The sequence below is a fragment of the Hyposmocoma kahamanoa genome, unplaced genomic scaffold (assembly GCF_003589595.1).
Source record: "Hyposmocoma kahamanoa isolate Upper Pololo Valley unplaced genomic scaffold, ASM358959v1 65, whole genome shotgun sequence".
In the NCBI taxonomy this organism is placed as follows: Eukaryota; Metazoa; Arthropoda; class Insecta; order Lepidoptera; family Cosmopterigidae; genus Hyposmocoma; species Hyposmocoma kahamanoa.
In genome coordinates this window covers 1451668-1473217 of record NW_020653853.1, presented here as the reverse complement: position 1 = coordinate 1473217, position 21550 = coordinate 1451668, and the positions used below count along the sequence as shown (strand labels likewise).

Genomic DNA, 21550 nt, shown 5'->3' with positions numbered 1-21550 from the left:
TGGTTTTGCAACAGATTAAAAATATTAAAATATTCAGGTTTTAATTTTTTATTTCAAAATTCAAATTATCATTCATAAACAAACATCCAAAATCTTGTGCCCAACCTCCCGATAATTCGGTGTTTTTTTTTAATAAGGACTGAAAAAGGACAAAAAACTTTTGAAAATCTGCTGATTGTTGTATTTTGAAGTAGTACCAATTACTATGGTAATAGTATTTAGTAGAGTATAAGCATTTTAATGTAAAAAAATCAATCGGTTTACCGGTTTTTAGAGAAAATAAACACAAAACTTTGGATCACTGTTGTTTTGTCTCATTTATTTTATTCTTGGGCACCCATAGGCTGTAATCAAACGTGTTTCCACAGATCTGTACGTCATCAATTGGTGAACATTTTCAATTTTCTTGAAATTATTTTTTTACAAAGCTTTACTTTTTGTTACATTTTTTATATTGCAAATTCCATCACAGAGTTCACAAATGAAGATGGGAGATTTTGATAAAGATTTATTTCCATAATAACAAAAAGTCATCTTTGGTATAAGTAAGATTTCTGCTTCCATTTCGACATCAGAAAATACACTGAGCTCCTGAGTTAGGCACCTGGCGTGGCAATGACTGCTTGCAGTCGTATAATATCGACTTCGCGCATGCAGTAGACCTTGTGCCTGATCGATCCCTAAAAGGTGGAATCCTATCTCTAGTTCAATCGGTCAACTGAATTAAGTCAGTCTTCTAGTTCATACAGTTCGTTTAGTTCTTCTGGTTCGTCTTGTCCTCCCTCGGCCATTGAACGAACGCTCCAAAATACTTAAGTTATTTTATTCATATGAAGCTACTTAACTAAATGTGAACAATCTTGATACATCTTTTTATTGAAACATGCTTTACAAATACAAAAATAGGTATAATAATCTCAGTACAGAGTACTAAAAAACCTCCACAGTACGAAGATTCATCCCCTAGTTCGCCACTAAAATATAATAAAAATCGGTTCCCATTTCTCAAAGTATATCGAGAGAAAATCGCCTTGAATTGGAGAATAGCAAAATCAACCAGTAAAACAATTGCTGCTTATAAAATTTAGGCGCTATTTATAAAAATGAATCTTCATGCGTGAACAGCCACCCTTAGAGGTGGATGATTTTCTTCAAAATTAAATGGGACCACTACGGAGATACCCTCTTTCCAACAAAAAAAGAATCTTCACAAATACCGGAGTTATCGCGTAACATACATACAAAAAAACCATACAATCGAATTGAAAACCTTCTTTTTTGAAGTCGGTTAAAAATAGGCATGCAATTTCATATGAACCTAAGTATTTGTATTTGAAGGTAAGTAAAAATCATTTTATAAATATAAATTTCATTCAATAGACATCTCAAGATTGTTAAACAAATGGCCTATAAGGCTCAATTTATATTGCGCGCCACTTTCGTCGCCGACGACAGCTGTGGAATCCTCGCGAGCATGCGTGAGAATTCCGCGGAAGACGCGCGACGTGATTTTTGGCTCGTATCCAGTTTGTACGTTACACAATAGACCATGAAGTTCATTATGCTATGTACAACATTGTTACATCAAATCCTTCTTATTCTTTTTAGTTTTTCTTAAATAGGCATAGCCATCTACCTCTTCTCAGGCTCCAGCTGAAAATCAGCGCTGTGGCTCTGCCCAGCATTAAGCTGACCTGGCTAGCCTTTTCGGCTATTAATTATGTACTTAGTAATACATATATATTTTTTGGTTATTTATTTTTAGTGGTTTATTCTTTAATTGAAATTTAGGTTAATATTATTATTATTTGTATATTTTATTTGTAATAGCCGAATAAATGTTTCTTTCTTTCTTTCTTTACAAAAATTCGCCTCCATCCCGTTCCACCGCAATATAAATTAAGCCTTACTTTTTTACATAACGCTACGTATTAGAGACTTAAAACAATCTGGCAACGTTCAGTCGCGAATGTCACTCGAACTGTTATTAAAAATAGTGAAAGGTCGCTAATTGTCCCGCTCGCACCGTTCCTAATGAATAAAAGACAGCTGCAGCTTGATTTTGATTGCCTCTCCCGATCGGAAACTGCGTCATTTCCGAATCGAGGCACATAACTGCGATTCACAACTGGCCGATCGGAAACTTTTGACATTTCTAATCGGAACAATAGTTGATTTAACATGTGGGAATCAGGTTCATCTTGCTTAGAAACCCTTCTGATTTCGAGACTACCCGATCGGATCGATTCCGATCGAACCCGGGACCTCAGAGATGGCGACTCTGAAAACCGGTGTGCAAGCCACTCGACCACAGAGGTGAAATTTACATAGTTCATGTTGTATTTGGAAATGTGAATCATTCGTTTTCGTCAAAATTGTAAGACGTCCATTAATATTGTCAGGACTGATATTCATTTTGTCTCTTTCACATTTAGAAAGAAAGAAAGAAAATACATTTATTTGTTTACCACAATGACACCACAAAAGACAAAAGAAAAAAAAAAGAGAAAACGGAACAAAACAGAACTAAAACAAAACACGATCAAAACATTCAACGTAAAACAAATATACAGGGTGTTTGGAAGGTCGATGCAAAGCTTTAATGTGAAGGTAGCATAGACTATTTAGAAGCATTTTAGGTAGGGTTGTCTAAGACGAAGTCTAAAATTTTTTTTTTAATTTAAATTTTAAGATTTTTTGAGAAAAAGCCAATAATTTTAGAGGTATGGGCTAATAAAGACCAGCTCAAATAATAACTCAATTATTTTTTATTTTATTTCAATAAAGTAATGTGCACACAGTCTAATAAAACATGTTCTAAGCATCTGTATCGTGGAAAATATTTTTTACAGGCTTTTAAAGTTTACGAAAATGATGAATAATTAACGAAACCGGTTTTTTGACGTCATTTAAAAAAAAAATGGCAGGTGGTGTTTTTGTTCAAACACTTTTAAAAACATGCTTGGTTATTGCTGTTTCTTTTAAGGTATCATTTATGCAGATACGTAATAAATTATTGAAATTGGGACCTACAAACCAAATTGAGAAAGAAAATTATTTTTCAAACCAGTCGAATAAAACATAATTTTTAGTCATTTAACTTATTTTTTAGTTGGAAATGATAACTGAGAGCAACTCTAACACTTATTGCGCACGTGTACAATAATCGTAAGGTATCGCCAAATAACAGCCAATGCGCACGGTGCGAGTAGGACGGCAATAAATTGGGGTTTTCCAGGCAGGTGAATAGGGGATGGCGAACATTGCTAAAACGACGTTTCTTTAGCCAGGAGTAGGGAGAGTATTAAGGGAGTCGTCACATTTTTAGTTAGTCAAGTGACAACTGCCCGTGTTACTAGACGTTATTTCCGTATTCGTGATATTTCACCTTCACCGTGTTCAGCTGTAGCCCTTTGCGCTCCTGCACGTGTTGATTTTAGACTATTATCTATTCACTTGCGTTGAATTGACTATGGCTAATTTTCAAATGCGGAATATGCGGATATCGTATTTATGTATGGAAGAGCAGACGGCAATGTATCTTTGGCGCGGCGAATGTATCAAGAGCGCTATCCGAATCGCAGGGTGCCGCACGTTAGAGTGTTTTACAACACATTTCGTCGTCTTTCTGAAAGTGGAATACACCGTGCGGAACCTGGAGTCAACCCTGGTAGACACAGTACTAGCACCGAGGAAGATATTTTGGCAACATTTGAAGCGGATCCTGGAACAAGCGTCAGAGTAATAGCTCGAAATCTAAACATTTCCCAATGGAAAGTGTGGAAAACACTGAACTCTAATAATAGGTATCCGTTCCACGGAACAGGTGTGCAAGGTCTGGAAGAGCAAGATCCTCACAGAAGGATTGAATTCTGCCGTTGGCTCCTTAATGGAGACATTGAAAATGCGTGGTTCCTGAAATCAATCTTGTGGACGGATGAAAGTAAATTTTCTAGGGAGGGAATTACAAATTTTCACAATTTACATCAATGGGCCAATAAGGATAATAATCCGCACTGGAAAAAGCAGGTGACTTTCCAAAGGAAATTCTCTGTCAATGTTTGGGCGGGAGTAATTGGCAGAACTTTGATTGGTCCGCACTTCTTACCGGATAATCTGAATGGTGATAATTATTTAGAATTTCTGCAAAACGACTTTCCAGCGCTTGCAGAGGAATCTGGTGCCCCAATATTTGATACCGACCGGGAAATCATCTTCCAGCAAGCAAGACGGCTGTCCAGCGCATTGGACATTAAATGTAAGAGAACACTTACATAATTCCTTCCCTCAAAGCTGGATCGGCAGAGATGGGCCCATCCCTTGGCCCGCTCGGTCACCGGACCTGACCCCGATGGACTTTTTTGTGTGGGGTCGGGCCAAAGAACTAGTGTACACGAGTGTGGAAATAAACACTAAAGAAGAATTAATACAAAGAATTAATTCGGCTTTTGCTACCATGAAGCTGGAAATGATGTTGAAAACAACAACTACAGAAATAAGAAAACGTGCCCGTGCTTGTGTTAGAAATCGCGGCGGTCATTTTGAACATCAATAAATAACACATGCTTTCAGTTAAAATATTGTTTTATTACTCTGCCTTCAAAATTAAATACGCCTTTAATTTGGTTAAAAGGACCTAATTTTAAGAATTTGTAAGATATCTGCATAAATGATACCTTAAAAGAAACAGCAATAACCAAGCATGTTTTTAAAAGTGTTTGAACAAAAACACCACCTGCCGTTTTTTTTTAAATGACGTAAAAAAACCGGTTTCGTTAATTATTCATCATTTTCGTAAACTTTAAAAGCCTGTAAAAAATATTTCCCACGATACAGATGCTTAAAACATGTTTTATTAGACTGTGTGCACATTACTTTATTGAAATAAAATGAAAAATAATTGAGTTATTATTTGAGCTGGTCTTTATTAGCCCATACCTCTAAAATTATTGGCTTTTTCTCAAAAAATCTTAAAATTTAAATTAAAAAAAATGTTTAGACTTCGTCTTAGACAACCCTACCTAAAATGCTTCTAAATAGTCTATACTATCTTCACATTAAGGCTTTGCATCGACCTTCCAAACACCCTGTATAATTACGAAACAAAAACACAAACAAACACAAAATAAAAATGTATATACAAAAATGTGATAAAATTAAAACGTGAACTATTCACACAAATAATATAAAAGAAGACTATATATATTGAGATACCTTGTGTGGTGCCAGCCGCGGTAACAAAAGGGTGACAAACTCAGTATTTGCTGGAAAACGCAACGCGTTCCCAGCACTGATTTTCAGTTAAGACCCTAAGTGAGGTCACGGAACAACATATGCAAGCATACTTTGGTACTTGAATATAACAGTAAAATAATTATATATACGTACATATTAAAACGGATGTAACGTAACAGACATTTCCTTCGTATAGGTTGACAAGTTATATTGTTTTCATCACTATTGCTCGCAAGCAGTATAATGTAAAGCGCAGGCCACACCGCGAACGAAACTAAGCTAACTTAGCTTAACTCGTGTACCCCCGTGTACGTATCCATAGTGTAAATACATAAATAGCACGTCACTACATACTACCTATTTTCTTAGCTTAGTTTTGCATGCAACTACGTGAGCTAAGTTAGCTAGCTTGGCTTAGCCTCGTTCGCGGTGTGCCCTGCGCTTAGCTATTAAGAATCTGTGGTATAACTTGCAGCATAACGACGGTATTTTTATCATGCGGCCCTAGGATGGAATGGTTCTTATAATTTTGACGCTCCCGCCGTGCGCCGCCCTCTAGGGGATGTTTGTCTTGTCTAGGGTATGTGTGTTTAAAAAAAGTCTAAAGGGCACACTCTAGGTAACCCTTAGGGGATGGAAAAAAATAAAGAGGTAACCATGTCATAAATGAAGTTTTTATGACATTCATGCGTAAACTCACCACCCACACCACTGTCGGCGGTGAATTCGCGGAAAGTAGGGCGAAGGGAGATGCAGTACGACGTTTGAACGTCTGCGATACAGCTACAAAGATATAAACATTTGCACAATGTTAGATATTGGCCAAAAAACTTTCGATACTTCCACAAATGGTGAATTCAAGTATCTTTTTTCGCTTCACAAAAAAGTAATATCTAAGTCCACCATCCTTGTCGTATAAAAGATCTAAAGCACTGAACACCTATAAATACCTCTGGCGCAATCGCGAGAATTCTCGAACATTCTCGCGAATTCTCGCGCGTTGTCGAATGAGGCGAAACGTCGCCTTAAGTTCCGCGGCAATGTCAAATGAGCCTATTATTTGGCCGGATGCAGAACCTACTTAATTTGTTTTTTAAATTTCTATTACTATATAATTAACTCTTTTAAAGGTAGGACAAGCAAAGACAACTATATAGTAATATCCTTTTAACTGATTCGTAAGTCTGCGATGTTATTCGAGATATAGATCGCAAAAGGTTATAAATAAAACATCAGTTTTTTCACAAAATTATATTTTGTGTGATAACACCTGCTACATGTTTCTTACTGTTATTGTATTTACAATATTGTATATTCTACACATTAGTAACAATTAACATCCATAACCTTAGAGGAGCAGATCTTACAAATAAATTACTGATTCGAGTGAAGGTGCCACCGGCAGACCAAACAACCAGACAAGCTACCAAACTGCACAAATTTTCTCAAATTCTAACGAGATCTTACAAAAGACATATAAAGGCTAATTATAAAATAAAAGTGCCACACATTACAAAATAACTTTCTCACTCAATCTACAAAGGCCATCATAGACAAAAAACTCGTATTAATAAAGTTTTCAAGTCCAGTATTGAGTATCAAGTCGGTATCACCAGTATTCTGATGAAGTCATCTCCACTTTATTAAGACTGTATAACAATCTTGAGGTATAGCGTAAATGCTAAATACATGTAATCAATGAGTAACCATTAATGTGCACTGAGTAATATTTATTAATAAAAACAATTAAAATCTGAATATCAACCCTGCACTTGAAATGGATTTATTAATACGGGTCTTGATATCCTGGACGACGTACTTATCCACGACATAAAGAAGTGGTTTCAGGTGTTGTACGTGTCCATGGACAGAAACAGTTATACATAGTCAGTCGTCTATTTAGGCCCAAAGGTTGGATAGTTCTGCCAGCGCACCCTCTAACTTGTCGGCGTTGGCGTCCTGTCGCCGCAAGGCTCCACGCTCACAACTTCCCTACGCGCATCACTCCATCTCTTAACACAGATGCCCGTTAAAACCTAAGGGAAACGTGCGGAGTTAAAACATAAACATTACCACTACGCGTGCGCAACTAAACGCATCTAACCTAACTAAACGTAATCGCAAGTGTTAATAACATTTGGCAATAAATTACTGGGATAACACCAAAATAATGCTTAGGGCGAAGCGTAGAAACAAACTATCGTTATAAAAAACTTAAATTCTATCAGTGTAAAAGAATACAAAATATAAAAATAACCCTCGCTTAGGCCGACGTGTCCGTGGCCCTTAGATTCCTGCTACGACACTATCACATTGATCAAATCAAATGCTATCATAAAAAACTAATTATATCAACTCTATGTACAGATTTGTGTTAGTAAGCAATGCATTTACAATATCTTACACCGGGGTAAGCAGACGGGACGAGAAGAGGCACTTCCAAGAACAGATTAGACAAAACTAATACTTATATTAAAATTATATTAAATTGTGTTCACTGTACAAGCCACTGTATTGTTTACACATTGTGAGTTTCAAACAATTAATTCAACAGGATATACATATAAAACGTGAAACCTCCAAATAAATCTTTACATCAGAAATAATGTGGTTCAAAAAACATTGCACTTCACGTCTACATAACCGAAGACTTACACTTATTTCTTTGGAAATCAAGAATATATTAATTTATTATGAATTAAGCGCACACTACAATCGACTGCCCAATCATTAGATTATCACAGTGCTTTCACCAAGTGCATCAGTTACGTGTCACCAATTTCACACATGCAAAGTCTACCAGAGTAATACATTTATTGCACTAAAATTATGCGACTTTTCACTGACATAGTCATTATTATATAAAAGTTTTAAATACATTATCTGCAATTTTGTACTTTATTCAGCTTCTATAATGGGTACTGCTTTTCCCCAATGAGAAACCAGTTACCTAATATATAATACAAAACAACAAGCTGCCACTGTTAAGATTATTGCATAAGAGTAATACATGGTGCGGAGGGCTAAGGCAACTCAAGTGGTGTCAATGTTATTATCAATTGTTATATACACTCTAATACTTAAGCAATTTTATTTGTACTATGCCTTAATCACTGCGAATATGATACACTCTTTGTTTTTGGTCGAGGACGCCTAGGTCAGGATCAAAACCAATTTAGCCCCAAAAATGAATAAATTAGTTTTGGAATGTCAAGTGAGTATTATTGTACAATTTTAAAAACAAACCGGCACTTGACTTCACTGTATAAATCCACAAATTTAAAGTTAAAAGGGTCACTGCACTTACACTTAACACTTTTTGTCACACAATCACTGTGTTTTTGGTTTTGGCTACCGACGCATCGTAGAGTTCAAAGTTTGCATGGTCAGGGGCGGAGGTGGCGGGTTGATGTAGCTGTAGGCATAAACGTTCGGCTGCTGGGCCCTCGGGTCGGGGCTAGGGTACTGCACTGTAGGCTGGACGTTCATCATCTGGACGGGCAGGTTGTTGAACTGTTGCTGCGGCGGAACGCGGTATCCGTTCAGGCCGTACTGGCTAATGATAGAGTGCGAGTTCAGGTTGGGCGACATCCGAGACCCTGGAGCTGCCATTTGCATATGTTGCATCGGACTTAAGTTGCCTGTAAGTGTTCAATAAGAATGTGTTAAACGGTTAAAAAATTCAATCACGCCATCTTCCTATCTCCATTATAAAGCCCCGATCACCAAATCCCCTGTCGAGAGTGGTTTTAGTGAATGGTTTAATGCTGTCAATGTCATAGACCTGTTTTAATACTATTCTTAGATAGAACTCACTGGGTGTATTCCTCGCGTTGCGCGGAGAGTCGAGCTGATTGGGTGAGGCGTAGTATTTGGGCGCCGTATGGTAGTGCGCCGGCGGCGTACCTGCCGCTGCAGCGTACTGCAAACGAGATTAACTCAGATATAATACTCGGTGTACTAAAAACCATAGTCCTATCACCTTGGTTTGTAAGAGCCCAGGAAGTACATAACTATCTTGAAATCATTTAATTAAGACCAACTTCGCGGTTGGCAGGTTCCGCGGCTGAGAATGCCACGAAACTAAAAGATGCTAAATATTCTGCCTTGGAGCCAATGTACCACTTCCCTCCGGTCGCGGTCGAGACTTTGGGGCTCTGGGTTCGGAAGCTCAGGAGTTGTTTAAAGAGTTGGGTCGTGAGTTTGAGTCGACTCAGAGACTGGGGCTGCGATCACCGCTCTGTGTCGTGGTTTTGTTCAACAAGTGTCCATTACCGTTCAGCGAGGCAATGCTGCCAGTATAGTGGGAAGTTTTCGGCCGGGCACGATACAGGGCGGGATTTTTTTTAGGTTAGATTAGTTTTTAAAGTTAAAAATCTCTTGTAAATCCCAATTTTTTTTTGTACCTATTGACAAAGCCCAATGCTGTTCTTTAACTGAAGAAATATTACAGTAACAGTTGTATTGAAATAAATTAATATTTAGACTCAAACAGGAGATACTGACATGCAAGGAAAAGTAAGGTCACGACTATCAACATACAAATGTATTGACAAGATCTCTGGGTGATGAAAAGCATCTGGGTGGTTCGAGTTGTTTGAAAATGTCCAGTGGTTTGAAATATCAAGGATACTAGAAATTTGAATCAGTGGAATACAATCAGCCAAGTAATGGCTAAGGAAGAAAAGTCACAGGACTCTTTATTCGAAACTACACTAAACTATATCACGGATCTGTTTATGGTTCAAAGACTGATCGCAGATGGTTAGAAAAAAAAAGATATACATACTTAATACATCAACTAACATTACTTAAAACTTAATTTCTATTCAATTTTTAGCATAAAGTATGCACTAGTGATGCAACAGACCTTTGCTTTCGCAACAGCGGAAGTTCCGCACGTTTTCCCACATCTGTTTCCGTTTCTGCTTCCGCAACTTTTATAACGGCACTTTAATCGGAAGTTTACAACAACGAATCAGGCGCTAGCGCGATTTGCTTGGCGGCGGAGCGCGCGAGTTTCATGTTGTTAATTGTAATTATGAAACCAAAAACAAGCCCTGTTTGGAACAATTTCTTAGAGATTTTATAGAGTTTATACTTCCGCTTCCACTTCCTTTTCCACTAAGATTTACTTTTCAGATCTGTTTCCGACATTTCCGTTGCATTACTAGTATGAATTCATTACTACAATTGTGAAGAAACATGGTAATTTATTCTATAATGTTGATACGTAATGTAGTGTACCTGCGTGGTCTGTGCGGGCGGCGTATGCGGCGGCGGGTGGTGCTGTGGCGCGTCGGCCATCTGCTGCAACTTGGCTAACGAGCAAGAGGGCGCCCAGCTCGATCCCGAGCCCGCCCCCACAGCACCCACGCCCACACCAACGCCGTGATATTGCTGCTGCTGCTGGAACGACAGGTAGCCTCCCTGGTACCCGCCGCCGCCGCCTGCGCTCCCGCCTTGCATCACTGCACCGCCTGCAATGTTAATTTAACCTTTCAGTGCGGTACGCGTCTATTGGTTATACCAATCGACCAGCTTCGAACATTACTAAGATCCCTTCGGTCATTTTTCATTTTCAAGCTATAGACAATCGTGGACAATCAATCAAATATACAAACACAATACACAATACACAATTTTAAAAATCGTTATGCGTGTACATGGACCATACATATAACTGCCTCTGTGGCCTAACGGTTACCATGCCGGACTGCCACGCAGAGGTCCCAGGTTCGATTCCCGGGCCGGGAGAAATATTTGTATGACCTACATTTGTTTCTCTCGTGAGTTTGGGTCTAATTTGTGGTTGTCTATATGTGTGTCCATGGCACCCGGGACACAGGGTTTCCCTAGTGCGGGGCTATGTTGAGTGTGTGTGTTATTATTATTATACACAAATTACACTTAGGGTCGTATTCCAGAACCCTACTCAATACTCAAGTCAGGACTTGAGTATTGCAGTGACTACTGAAAATCATACTCAAGTCCTTGTCGTTAGGATCGTTTTTCCAGTGCTTGAAATCATACTCAAGTCTGCTCAAATCCTGACTTGAGCATTGAGTAGAGTTCTGGAATACACTGGCAACACAAGCACTGCACTGGCAACACAAGCACTGAAAATACGACCCTAATGGCAGGGACTTGAGTATGATTTCTAGTGCTTTGAATCATACTCAAGTCCTGACTTAAGCATTGAGTAGAGTTCTGGAATACGACCCTTAGACACTTACTATATTTATTATATTGTGTTTTCCAATAAGTACATAACAATTTTGTTTTTCAATGAAACACGGAATTATTGCTATATCAAACTGAAATTTATTCCAGGTGCAGTACACCTGTTACATTTAACAATGGAATTCGATCTTGTTCATATGACCACAGCGAGCACGTCTGCAGTGTTCAATTCATTGGAACCAATTTTCCACCGCTCTTCCACACATATCGGCCGTAACGTTGGCAATTACGCGTTTGATATTGTTGTCGAGCTCATTTAACGTTGTTGGTTTGTTGGCATAAACCAACGACTAGATCATAGATAAAACAACGTTAGATCGCATGAGCGAGGTGGCCATTCGACCGGACCATTTCGCGAGATTACACGAATAAATTTCAACTCAATGTCTCAATTAGTGTTATAGTGAAATACAAAATTGTTTTAACTGCCTCTGTGGCCGAATGGTTACCATTCCGGACTGCCGCGCAGAGGTCCCAAGTTCGATTCCCGGGCCGGGAGAAACAATTGTATGACCTACATTTATTTCTCTCGTGAGTTTGGGTGTAATTTGTTGTTGTTTATGTGTGTGTCCATGGCACCCGTGACACAGGGTTTCCCTATTGCGGGGCTATGTTGAGTGTGTGCGTTATTATTATTATTTGTTTTGGCCTTATTGGGAAACCCCTTTAGGTTAGTTAAAATGTTGCATGAAGATTCCTTATTGTATTTCTATTTTTGAGGATCTGTCTTTCGGTATAATTATTTAATTTAGTTTTAAGCCGTTGGTCTTCCTATTAGACAAATGAACAAATAGCAATAACAACGATCAAACACATCAGTTTGAGAAAACCTGACACAAAACCCTTGCCTGCCCTTTAGAACACCGTATGTGAATGATAGTAAATCACGTTGATTGGAAAATTCTGCTAGGGAGGCTTTATGTCCAGCCATAGAATTCCGCTAGGTTCCACAGTACTATACGATTTTATCTCGATACATCCATCTCAATGTTGGTTCTGTTTCTACCAAAACTTTCGCTTCATTTAAAAGTGTGTAATCAGGACCGTATCGGAAGCATTCGGTTAATTCTAGACACGGGGCAGACAAAGTTCAGATCCCGCACCCTTAATAATAAAGTGACAATTCGAAATTAAATTCGTTTTATAAAGCTGACTAAATAGATAAAAAATACGGAGTAAAACGAAAATACATATTACCGTTTTTCATTTTAAATATCAATTTCGTAATATTTGACACCAGTCAAACGATATAGCTACAGAACACTATACATTTTTTAATTTATTATCAGGGACCAGAATCTATAGAAGATAGGTCTAATAATACGTCTGTAGTGATTCCGAGACTGGATCGACTAAGACTTTGTAACAATGGGGCAAACAATTATTGGTTGTATTGTTTGGTTGTACTTATCATTTTCTGACACGTATAAGTCATAATTACGTCAATTTTTAATGTACCTAAGTGATTTCCCGAATCCCAAACAGGTCCAGGAGCTAAAAAATATTGTCGTAAGGCAGTCTCCAATTTCTGTCTATGTTCCTTGAAGTTTAGGTAAAAAAAACTTCTACCTATTCCGATCCCTGTTTATTAGTGAGGTTGCGACACGTTCACCCGTTACGACCTAAACGTACCGTGCGGTTAAAGACGAAGCGACCCTATCGGAAGACGCGGAGGTTAGGTTCCAGCGGGCGGAGACGCAAAGCTAAAATGATAAATCGCACTCACCGACGGAGAAGAAGGGCGAACACGTACCGTGCGACTGGTGCGTGGGCGGCGTAGCGCGGTGGCGTGCGGGGGGCGTGGCGGCGCCGCGCAGGGCGCCCTTGCCGTCCGCCGCCGCGGGGTTGGGCGTCGCGTTCCTGCAAGCACGGCACGGTCAGCGCTGGTGAGGGAGGTAGGGAGGGAGGTAGGGGAGGGGCGGGGTGGGGGCGCACCTGTTCCGGTTGGTGATCTTCTGCTGCTTGGGCTGGCTCTGGCTCTGGCTCTGGCCCTGGCCCTGCGCCTGCCCCTGGCCCTGGCCCTGGCCGGCCATGGCGGGCAGGTGCAGCGCGTGCGCGTGCGAGTACTGCGCGTGCGCGTGGTGCGAGTGGTGCGCGTGCGGGCTGGGCGAAGGGTGCGGCATGTGCAGCATGGAGCACGGCGACGCCAGGTCCGAGCCGATGCTGCTGGGCGACTCCAGGCCCAGCTGCGACACGTCCAGCTCGCACGCGGGGTACTGCACCGAGTGCACCGAGTTGCTGGTCGAGTCGGGCGTGTACACGCCCATGGACTGCAGCGCCGGGCTCATGGCGGCGCCGTCGCAGCTCTCCTCCTTGCCGTCCTTGTCCTCCTTCTTGGCGTGCTGCCGCGCCTTCTTCTCGATGTCGCTCTTGTCCTGCGCGCACGGCCCGTTCTGGCCGAAGGGCGTCTTGCAGCCGGGCGACGTCAGCACCTGCGGACTCTGCTGCCGGTACTCGGCGCAGCTGGTCGCCACCTCCTGCTGCTTGCTGTTCGCCTGCTGCTGCAGCATCTGCTTCATTTGCGCTTCGTTCCGCTGTTGAGCCTGAGATTTCTTCCCCTCGCACTGCGTTTGACACGCCGTCGTCGTCTTCGATTGTTTAGCGGGCTTGCACTCGTTCTTTTGGGAGCAATCTGAAGATTTGGAAGTTGGAGTTTTCGTCTCCTTAAAATGCGGGAGACTGGTGGTGGCATAGAGAGCGCCGCTTGCCGACAAAGCGCCGTAGGCGATGTTATGGAAATCTTTTTGATCGTATTTAGGATGTAACTTTTGAGGCGACTTTTGCATTTGTTCCAGATGAGGAAGATTAAAACCTTGTGTAAATTTGTCTAAGTAATTTTTGTCCGTATTTTTCATATCCAAGAACCTATTTTCCCAACTTCCCTGTATTCTAGTATGGTCCCACGGCGCCCACTGATACTGCGCGTGTGTTGTGTGGTAATTGGGTATTTGATTCATGGCGTAGTCAGCTTTAGGCATCAATTCATTGTCGTACTTGAATTTGGGTATCATTTTGTTCAAGTCGTTTTGATCAGGTTTCAAACTTAACTGTGATGAGCAAGTTTTGTCGTGTTTAACTGATACGTTTTTTGACTCGCATTTGGCGGCATTCGATTTCTCCTTCTTATAAAAATCTTGTTTTTTTGGTGCTTCATTAGTAGTTTTAGTTTCTACTTTGCTCGTTACAGCAGTGGTGTTAATTACATTAGTAGGCACTGACGTTTCAGGTTTTCGTCCACTGGTCTGGGTGTTTTGTTCCGGAAAAAACATCTTCGGTTCGGGTGTACTCCGAGGAGTATCATTTTTGCCTTGCTTCTTTTCCGGTTTCTCCAATTTACTGTGAGCTGAGTTGACTCTTACGTCACGAAGTTTGCTCTTTTCTCTAGGTTTCGAATTCGGGTCACTCTTCTCCTGGTTGTTTTGGCCTTGGTTTGCAACAACATGCATTGACCCGCCAAGTGAATTTTGGATGCTATTCACGAAACTCGGATCCAAGTCAGTTCTTTCCAATCCTAAATTGACAGCGGCATTAGCACTTTGACACCGCGGTAAAAAATTTATGTCTGTCACATTAGGCACTTTCGGTATTACTGGGTTAATTACTGGAGATGATATAGGATGTGGAACTTCTAATTTAGCTGGTGGTTTGTTAATAACTGGTATATCAGGTATGTTGTTTATAACTCGATTGGTTTCACTGGTTTTCTGAACCTTTTCGGTCTGCACTGCTTGTGATTCTTTGCTCACATTCACTCTGTGATTCATGAATGAATGATGGCTTGGATTTATTTGCTGTATTGTCATTGAATTCACTACAGGCGCCAATGAAGGAGTTTGATACGATTGCAAGTTAGGTTCTATAACGTTTCTCGTAATAACAATTTCATCTTTTCTTATGTTCAGATTATCATTTCTATAAGGCATATCACTTTCCTTGCTAACAATTGGTGTGTGCGTTCTATTTCTAAGATCCGTTTCCTCGAATGTGTCTATTTTAGGCATTTCAGGTTTTTTAACATTGCTCGCCATATCTCTTTGGGGTTCTAAACTTTGTATTAACGTATCAATTTTAGTTGGCGATTTTTTCTCTGCAGCTTTATCATCAACATTTTGGTGTTGTATTACAGTTTCCTTCCTGACCTCAGATTTCTTTGGATCACTAACTTCTGCGTACGCCTTATCTGGTGTCTTTTGTTTTGTAGAATCATTAATAATAGACTTATCGTTTTTCTTGGGTGATATTACTTGCGGAGAGTTAGCGTTATCAGACTCCCCTTCGACAACTATCGTTTCGATCTGATTTATTCTGGGTACTATAAGATCAGCTGACGACTTAACTGTATTCACTTCCTCCTGAACTTTGGGATCGAGGACTATGTGAGCATTCTCTGTAGAAACTACGGGTATGACTTTAGAAGGACTTTCATTTTCATCAATTTCTTTGGGTTTGTTTTCATTGTTCTTGCCCGCCGGAGCCACTGCATTATGTTTAGGTGATGGCAGAGGGCAACTCTGGCTGTTGTTGTCATCAGATTCAGAGATAATGATAGTGTCTTTATCATCAAGTACTTTTAAATCGCCATTCCTTGTATCACATTTCATCTCCTCGGTTTCCTTGGGTGTCGATTCTGTTGTTTCTACATCGGTAGCAGAGGCTTGTGGTTTATCATCTACAACATTATCATGATTTTCTGGTTTGTCTGTTGCAGTCTCATTGATAACTTGATTCTTTTCAGCCACAGACTTTGGAGAATCCATGTGAATACTGTCAAGTTCCATGTCACTAGTATGATTGTCTGTACTGTTTTCTTCGACATGTCGAGGCGTGGCAGGCTTGCTAGACACGCTTCTCTTGTCCTCGCCTTCTTCAACATCCATCTCGTCATCAGCTTCTCCTGAGGAATCTTCAGAACTTGCTTCTGAATTCTTAGCCTTCTCTTCCTGTTTCGCAACAGGTTTCTTTGACGAATTATTGTCTCCTTCGTTAAAAGACGCGTTAGCCTTTTCAGGGTCGTCCATTGAATCATCTGTTTTGTAATCATTTTCGATTTTACTCTCGTCCAACTTGGGTTTCTTAGCGGCTGGGGAACTCCTTCTAACAGTAGCTTTACGGACTTTCTGACGTTTCCTTCCTTTCCACAAAAGTTTCCGTTTTGTTTTACCTTTAGTCATTATTACAGGAGTTATGGCAGCCATGTCAGCGCTGTCTTGACTTTCTTGACTATCAGAAGCATACATAGTTTCTTTAACACTTGGTCTCCTGACTTCTTCATTGTCATTCTGAAGTGCGGCTCTCCTTGCGACGCTTCTTTGTCTTCTTGGTGTCTCCTCAGGTTTATCTTCAATCGATTCCGAAATTTTTCTGCTAGCATCTCGCTTTCTTTTTCTGCCGTCCACAATAGAAGTTGTTTGGTATGTCGTTTCACTGTATTTGAGCGGTCTAGTTCGTCTCCTACCTGACGATGTGACTTCCACTGGCTCATCTTGATTCTCTAGCTTGGGCTCAGCCTTTGTCTCAAGTTTTGGCTCGGGAATATCGGCTTCTGTCGCAGTATCTTCGCTCTCAGTCTTCATCTCCTCATTTTCTGTTTCCTGGTCCCCAGAATTCTCGTCTGGTGATCTGAACGGATTCACTGTCGGTGCTAACAGTGGAGTCCACCTTAGACATTCAGGATCTATTTCTAACCGCGGCCGACTTCTCACCTTCTTCATATGATTATCAACTTTTTTCCAGTCTATACAAAGTCCTAATTTCATTGATTCACTGTTTGGAAGATATCTTACAAAACCTAATAATTGAAACGTGCCTGCTATGTCATTCATATGCATTCCCGTTGTATGAGCTATGTCCTCAAATGTAAAAGGTTTATCTTTATAATCATAAAGAAATTCTAAGATAACAGATTTCCAATAAGCATGATATGATACTCTTCCAAGATCCGATAAAGGCTTTTCTGGTGTACCCGGTTGCCCTTCTTCTTTTGACAGTAAATAACCTGAAAAAAGGAGGGTTGTGTTTAGTATTGACCATAAACGTATGACACAATCAAAGTAAAATTGTGCAATAAAATCGTAATAGAGATTTCACCACTCACTAAAATGGATGAGAAACCGCCCGTAGCCCTGTCTCTGGTACTGCGGCATCGTCATAATGCAAGACACGTTGTATTTCTGCTGACAATGTTTCTCTTTCGAGAAATATCCTACTAGATGGCATCCCTTTGCATCATTCTTCGTTAGCACATAAAAGAGGAACGGTTCCACGTCGTAGTACAACGTTTTGTGGTCAAGGAATAGTTTTGCCAGAAGACAGAGGTTCTGACAGTATATCTTGTTCGCATTGCCATCCACCTCGAAGACGGATATGTCTCCGCAACGGTATATCTCAGTGGCCGGTGGATGCCGCCACATGCACTTGTCAAGATGTCTGATGAGCACAGCCCGACTCTTCGCATACTTGAGGCAGAACTCGCACAAAAACAATTTGGGTAGCCTGGAATAATGAGCAAACGGGAGATGTTACATACTGTGTCATGTTACGGAACCTCGTCGGACAACCAAGACACGAAATACATTAACATATTACCTCGCATACTCCTGCGGGAAAGGACTGGAGTACCAAGTCTCGATCTCCCACTGGCCGAACTCGATGGCGGATGGGCAACGCGCGGGCAGCGAAGGTGGCAGCAGCGGGGTTACGGACGAAGCTGGCGTTAAAGAGGCGGCGGGAGGCGCGACGGCCACCGGCAGCTCGTCTAGCGCCCCTGAGGCAGCGCGCGCCTGATTGAACAACTCCGCATCCGCTTCCGTCACGCCCGGCGGAAGTCTCTTCGCATCTGCAACCAAACGGAGCTGTAGTGTCCCGTCGCGGTCGTCAGCTAGCGTGCGTTAAGGCCGAACAGAAAAGGAAAAAGTAACAGAAGGGTTAAGAAAATAACATCGTTTGCACACGTCAGTAAATTAATACGTTTTCGAATCTTACGATTCGTTTTCGCACTAGAAAGATTTCAACACCTCAAGTTACCTGATCGCACTGAAAATTCACCTGCAAAACCACTCAGCGACAAAAATTTGATCGAAAGACACGAAAGGACAGGCGAAAGAAACCAAACGCAAAAAGCGACGTAACTAACGCTACGGCCCGAGGCGCCAGCGAAAGTGCATGTGTGGATACTGCCGATTCCCGAATAACAATTGAATTTGTCATCGGCGCTCGGCGTCCGCATGAAGCAAAACTAACGCAACGCGCCCACTCACCGCACCGAACAGACACAACGAGAACCGAGACGGAGCGCCGGCCAGCAATCAGAGCGAGCGAGACGGTGATCCACCAAACACTTTCGCCGCACCTCACGAACCCATCTTACCCGTCTGATTGGTGGCCGGGCGTCCGCCGCCGCCGCCGCCGCTCAGCGCGAGTCCGCGGCACAGTTTTTCCGCGTCCGCAACGCCGCGCGCGCCCAGCAGCTTGCCGGCCGCCGCGCTCCTAACCAGCTGCGACGCCGACAGTCGCGGCGGGGCCTCGGCGGCCCAAGGGGCGTCCGGCGCCGGCGCCTCTACCTGCGGCCGCTCTCTACTCGGACTGCGGCCGCGTCTATCGACCCTCGGCCGGCTCGGCTCCGGTGGCCGCGAGCGGCTGCGCTCCCTGAGATTGAACCTCGGCCGCGAAGGGCTCCTCTCCCTCGACTCGACTTTGGGCCGGGACGGACTCCGAGCTCGACTGGCGCTCCGCTCGCGCCGCAGCGACGCCTGGTACCTCCGGAACGTGCTCCGCGTCTCTTTCAGAACCTGGCGGTCCCGCTCGCTTTCCCGAACCTTCGGCGCCGGCCTATGCCGCGACTGCGACCGCGACGCCGTGCGCACCGAGTAAAACTCCGACAACCCATCGAACAACGTGGTGAGCAACCGATCGCTACATCTACTGCGCCTGCGCGAGCGGGGCGCCTCCTCGGGCGGCCGGGCGGGCTCGGGGGGCCGAGGCCTCTGCGGCTTCTGCGCCTGTTTCTGCGCCTCGGCCGCGAAGCCCCAGGCGCCGCCGGGCGCCGCGTCGGCGGCCAGCCGCTCGAACACCGTGGAGATGTGGAGCGGAGGCGAGGGGGGCGGGGGCGAGGGGGGCGGCGAGCCCGAGCCGGAGGAGCCGGGCTCGGAGGGCTCGGAGGGCAGGCGCAACTCCAGGCGCTGCACGCGCGTCACGCGCAGTTCGCCCCAGCGCGCGCGCGCGTCCCAGCCCTCCCACTCGGCCGACGAGCGCCGGCGCCGCCGCTTCACCAGGTTGAACGCGGAGAACCTGAAAAACTTCTGCTTCTCCTTCGACATTCTCTGTTCGGCCGGGAGGCGCGCGGGGGGCGCGAGGGCCGCGGGGGCCGGGGTCGCATTACCGTCGGAGGGCTCGTCGTCGGAGTCGGCGCGCCGCGGCGGCTTGGGCTTCCTCCCCTTGGGCGGGACCCCCGAGGCGGACCTGCACACGGAGCGGGCGTTAGCCGGGGGCGGCGCGGGGCGCGGGGCGCCGGCGGGGGCCACGTACTTCTTGTGCGGCATGGCGCGCGGGCACGCGTCGCAGCGCCACGGCAGGCGCGCGCACGCCGCGTGCGCCACGCGCGCGCAGCCCGCGCAGCCGGCGCAGCGCGCGGCCCAGCCCTCGCCGCGCGCGCACTGGCTGCACGACGCGCACTCGCCGCACGACCAGCGGCACGCCTGCGGAGCGCCGGACGTTAGTACGTGTCGAGGATTGGTGGTGCCGTTTATCTTGTACGGACAACGGCACATCAGGCTGCACAGTTTTGTTCCAAAACCGCCTCCAGTGCAACGGAACAAGATGCGTCAATGTGTGGCTCGATGTGCTGGCGTATGTACGTTCCACCTACAGCCTAGCTCGCCTAACACAAGTCCACGTAAAAATATTATTTCGCAGCTGACGCAATGATATGGTGCGACTGGTGTCAGCAAATCGACGTTAAAAGCCTATTTTGAATGTGTCAAATAATCTTTATTTCATATGTAAGCAAACCACACTTAAAAGTCATATTGATTTAACTCTACTGCTCATTCGTAAGGCATTCCCCTGAGCAGAATGAGCAAGAAACTCTTGGTGTTGCACTTTGTATTAGCAGCGATACAGTCGCTAGTCGTCTAACTATACACACACGCGCGATTTAAGCAGCGTTGCAAGTACTTGACTGCATCAATATATCAATTTTGGTTTATAGTGACTCAGTGCATGTGATGTGTCAATTTACGAAGATGTTACAATAGTTGTAATGCTACAATTTTATTTGTAAACAATCCTTGCATCTTATGGTAGTTTATAAGGCTGTTAGGAAATTCTGATTAAACATTTTTCAGTCAGGAATTTTTCAAAATTTTTTAGAAAAATACCAGTGCTATCGTAGAACAAACACAAAATTGGCTCATTGCATGCTAGCTACATGGTCACATTACTTTCTTACCAAATCTCAATTAATTTAGTGAAATAGTTCCCAAACTAGAGTGGTTTTAATACTAGAATAGATTTTTTTTTAAAGTATCAACATAGACATCAATGTTTATTTTAAAAGGGTTCTTACTATGTTCTCTATCCAAAAAAAATTTTTAATCACTAAATGGGCCAGCCTGTATTATACATTTAGTACTATTTTAAATTGGTAGTTCAAAATGTTGTCTATTATCTGTACATGCTTATATTTTACAATAAGTATACAGGTAATGCCTCACACAATACTTCATTCTGTTTAGCTCTTTCAGGCAGCCTGCCCCTAGACTTTGTTACTCATTCTTCTCATATTGCTCATTCGTAAGGCAGATTTGCCTTGCAAATGAGCAGTAGAGTTTAATCAGTTAAGACAATTTCAACTGTAATTTGCTTACCTATGATATAAAGATTATTTGACTTGGACAGTTTGTTTACATTTAGTTTATTACTTAAAATTTGTAGTATAATTAAAATCAGTAAAGCAATTATTTGAATAGAGAAGTGTTTTGGCAGAAAAGTTTTAAAAGTTGCAAGTAAAAATATGATCACTTTGTTTTGATTTTCTGCCTTTTATTTAGTCACTACGGGATTTCAGAAAGAGTTG

The 21550-nt window shown here is 42.8% G+C and overlaps 1 protein-coding gene across 1 annotated transcript; it reads right to left on the bottom strand.

The window, feature by feature from the left end:
- Positions 1 to 6507: 6507 nt before the first annotated feature.
- LOC113231589 lies at positions 6508 to 20019 on the bottom strand. Its single transcript, XM_026465958.1, has 9 exons — positions 20002 to 20019; positions 19856 to 19935; positions 18064 to 18313; positions 17573 to 17970; positions 13414 to 17473; positions 13205 to 13338; positions 10483 to 10715; positions 9052 to 9157; positions 6508 to 8876 (listed from the first exon to the last, which is right to left on the bottom strand). The coding sequence occupies exons 1-9, from the start codon at positions 20013 to 20015 to the stop codon at positions 8587 to 8589; spliced, it is 5565 nt and encodes a 1854-aa protein (XP_026321743.1). The 5' UTR covers positions 20016 to 20019; the 3' UTR covers positions 6508 to 8586.
- Positions 20020 to 21550: the final 1531 nt, after the last annotated feature.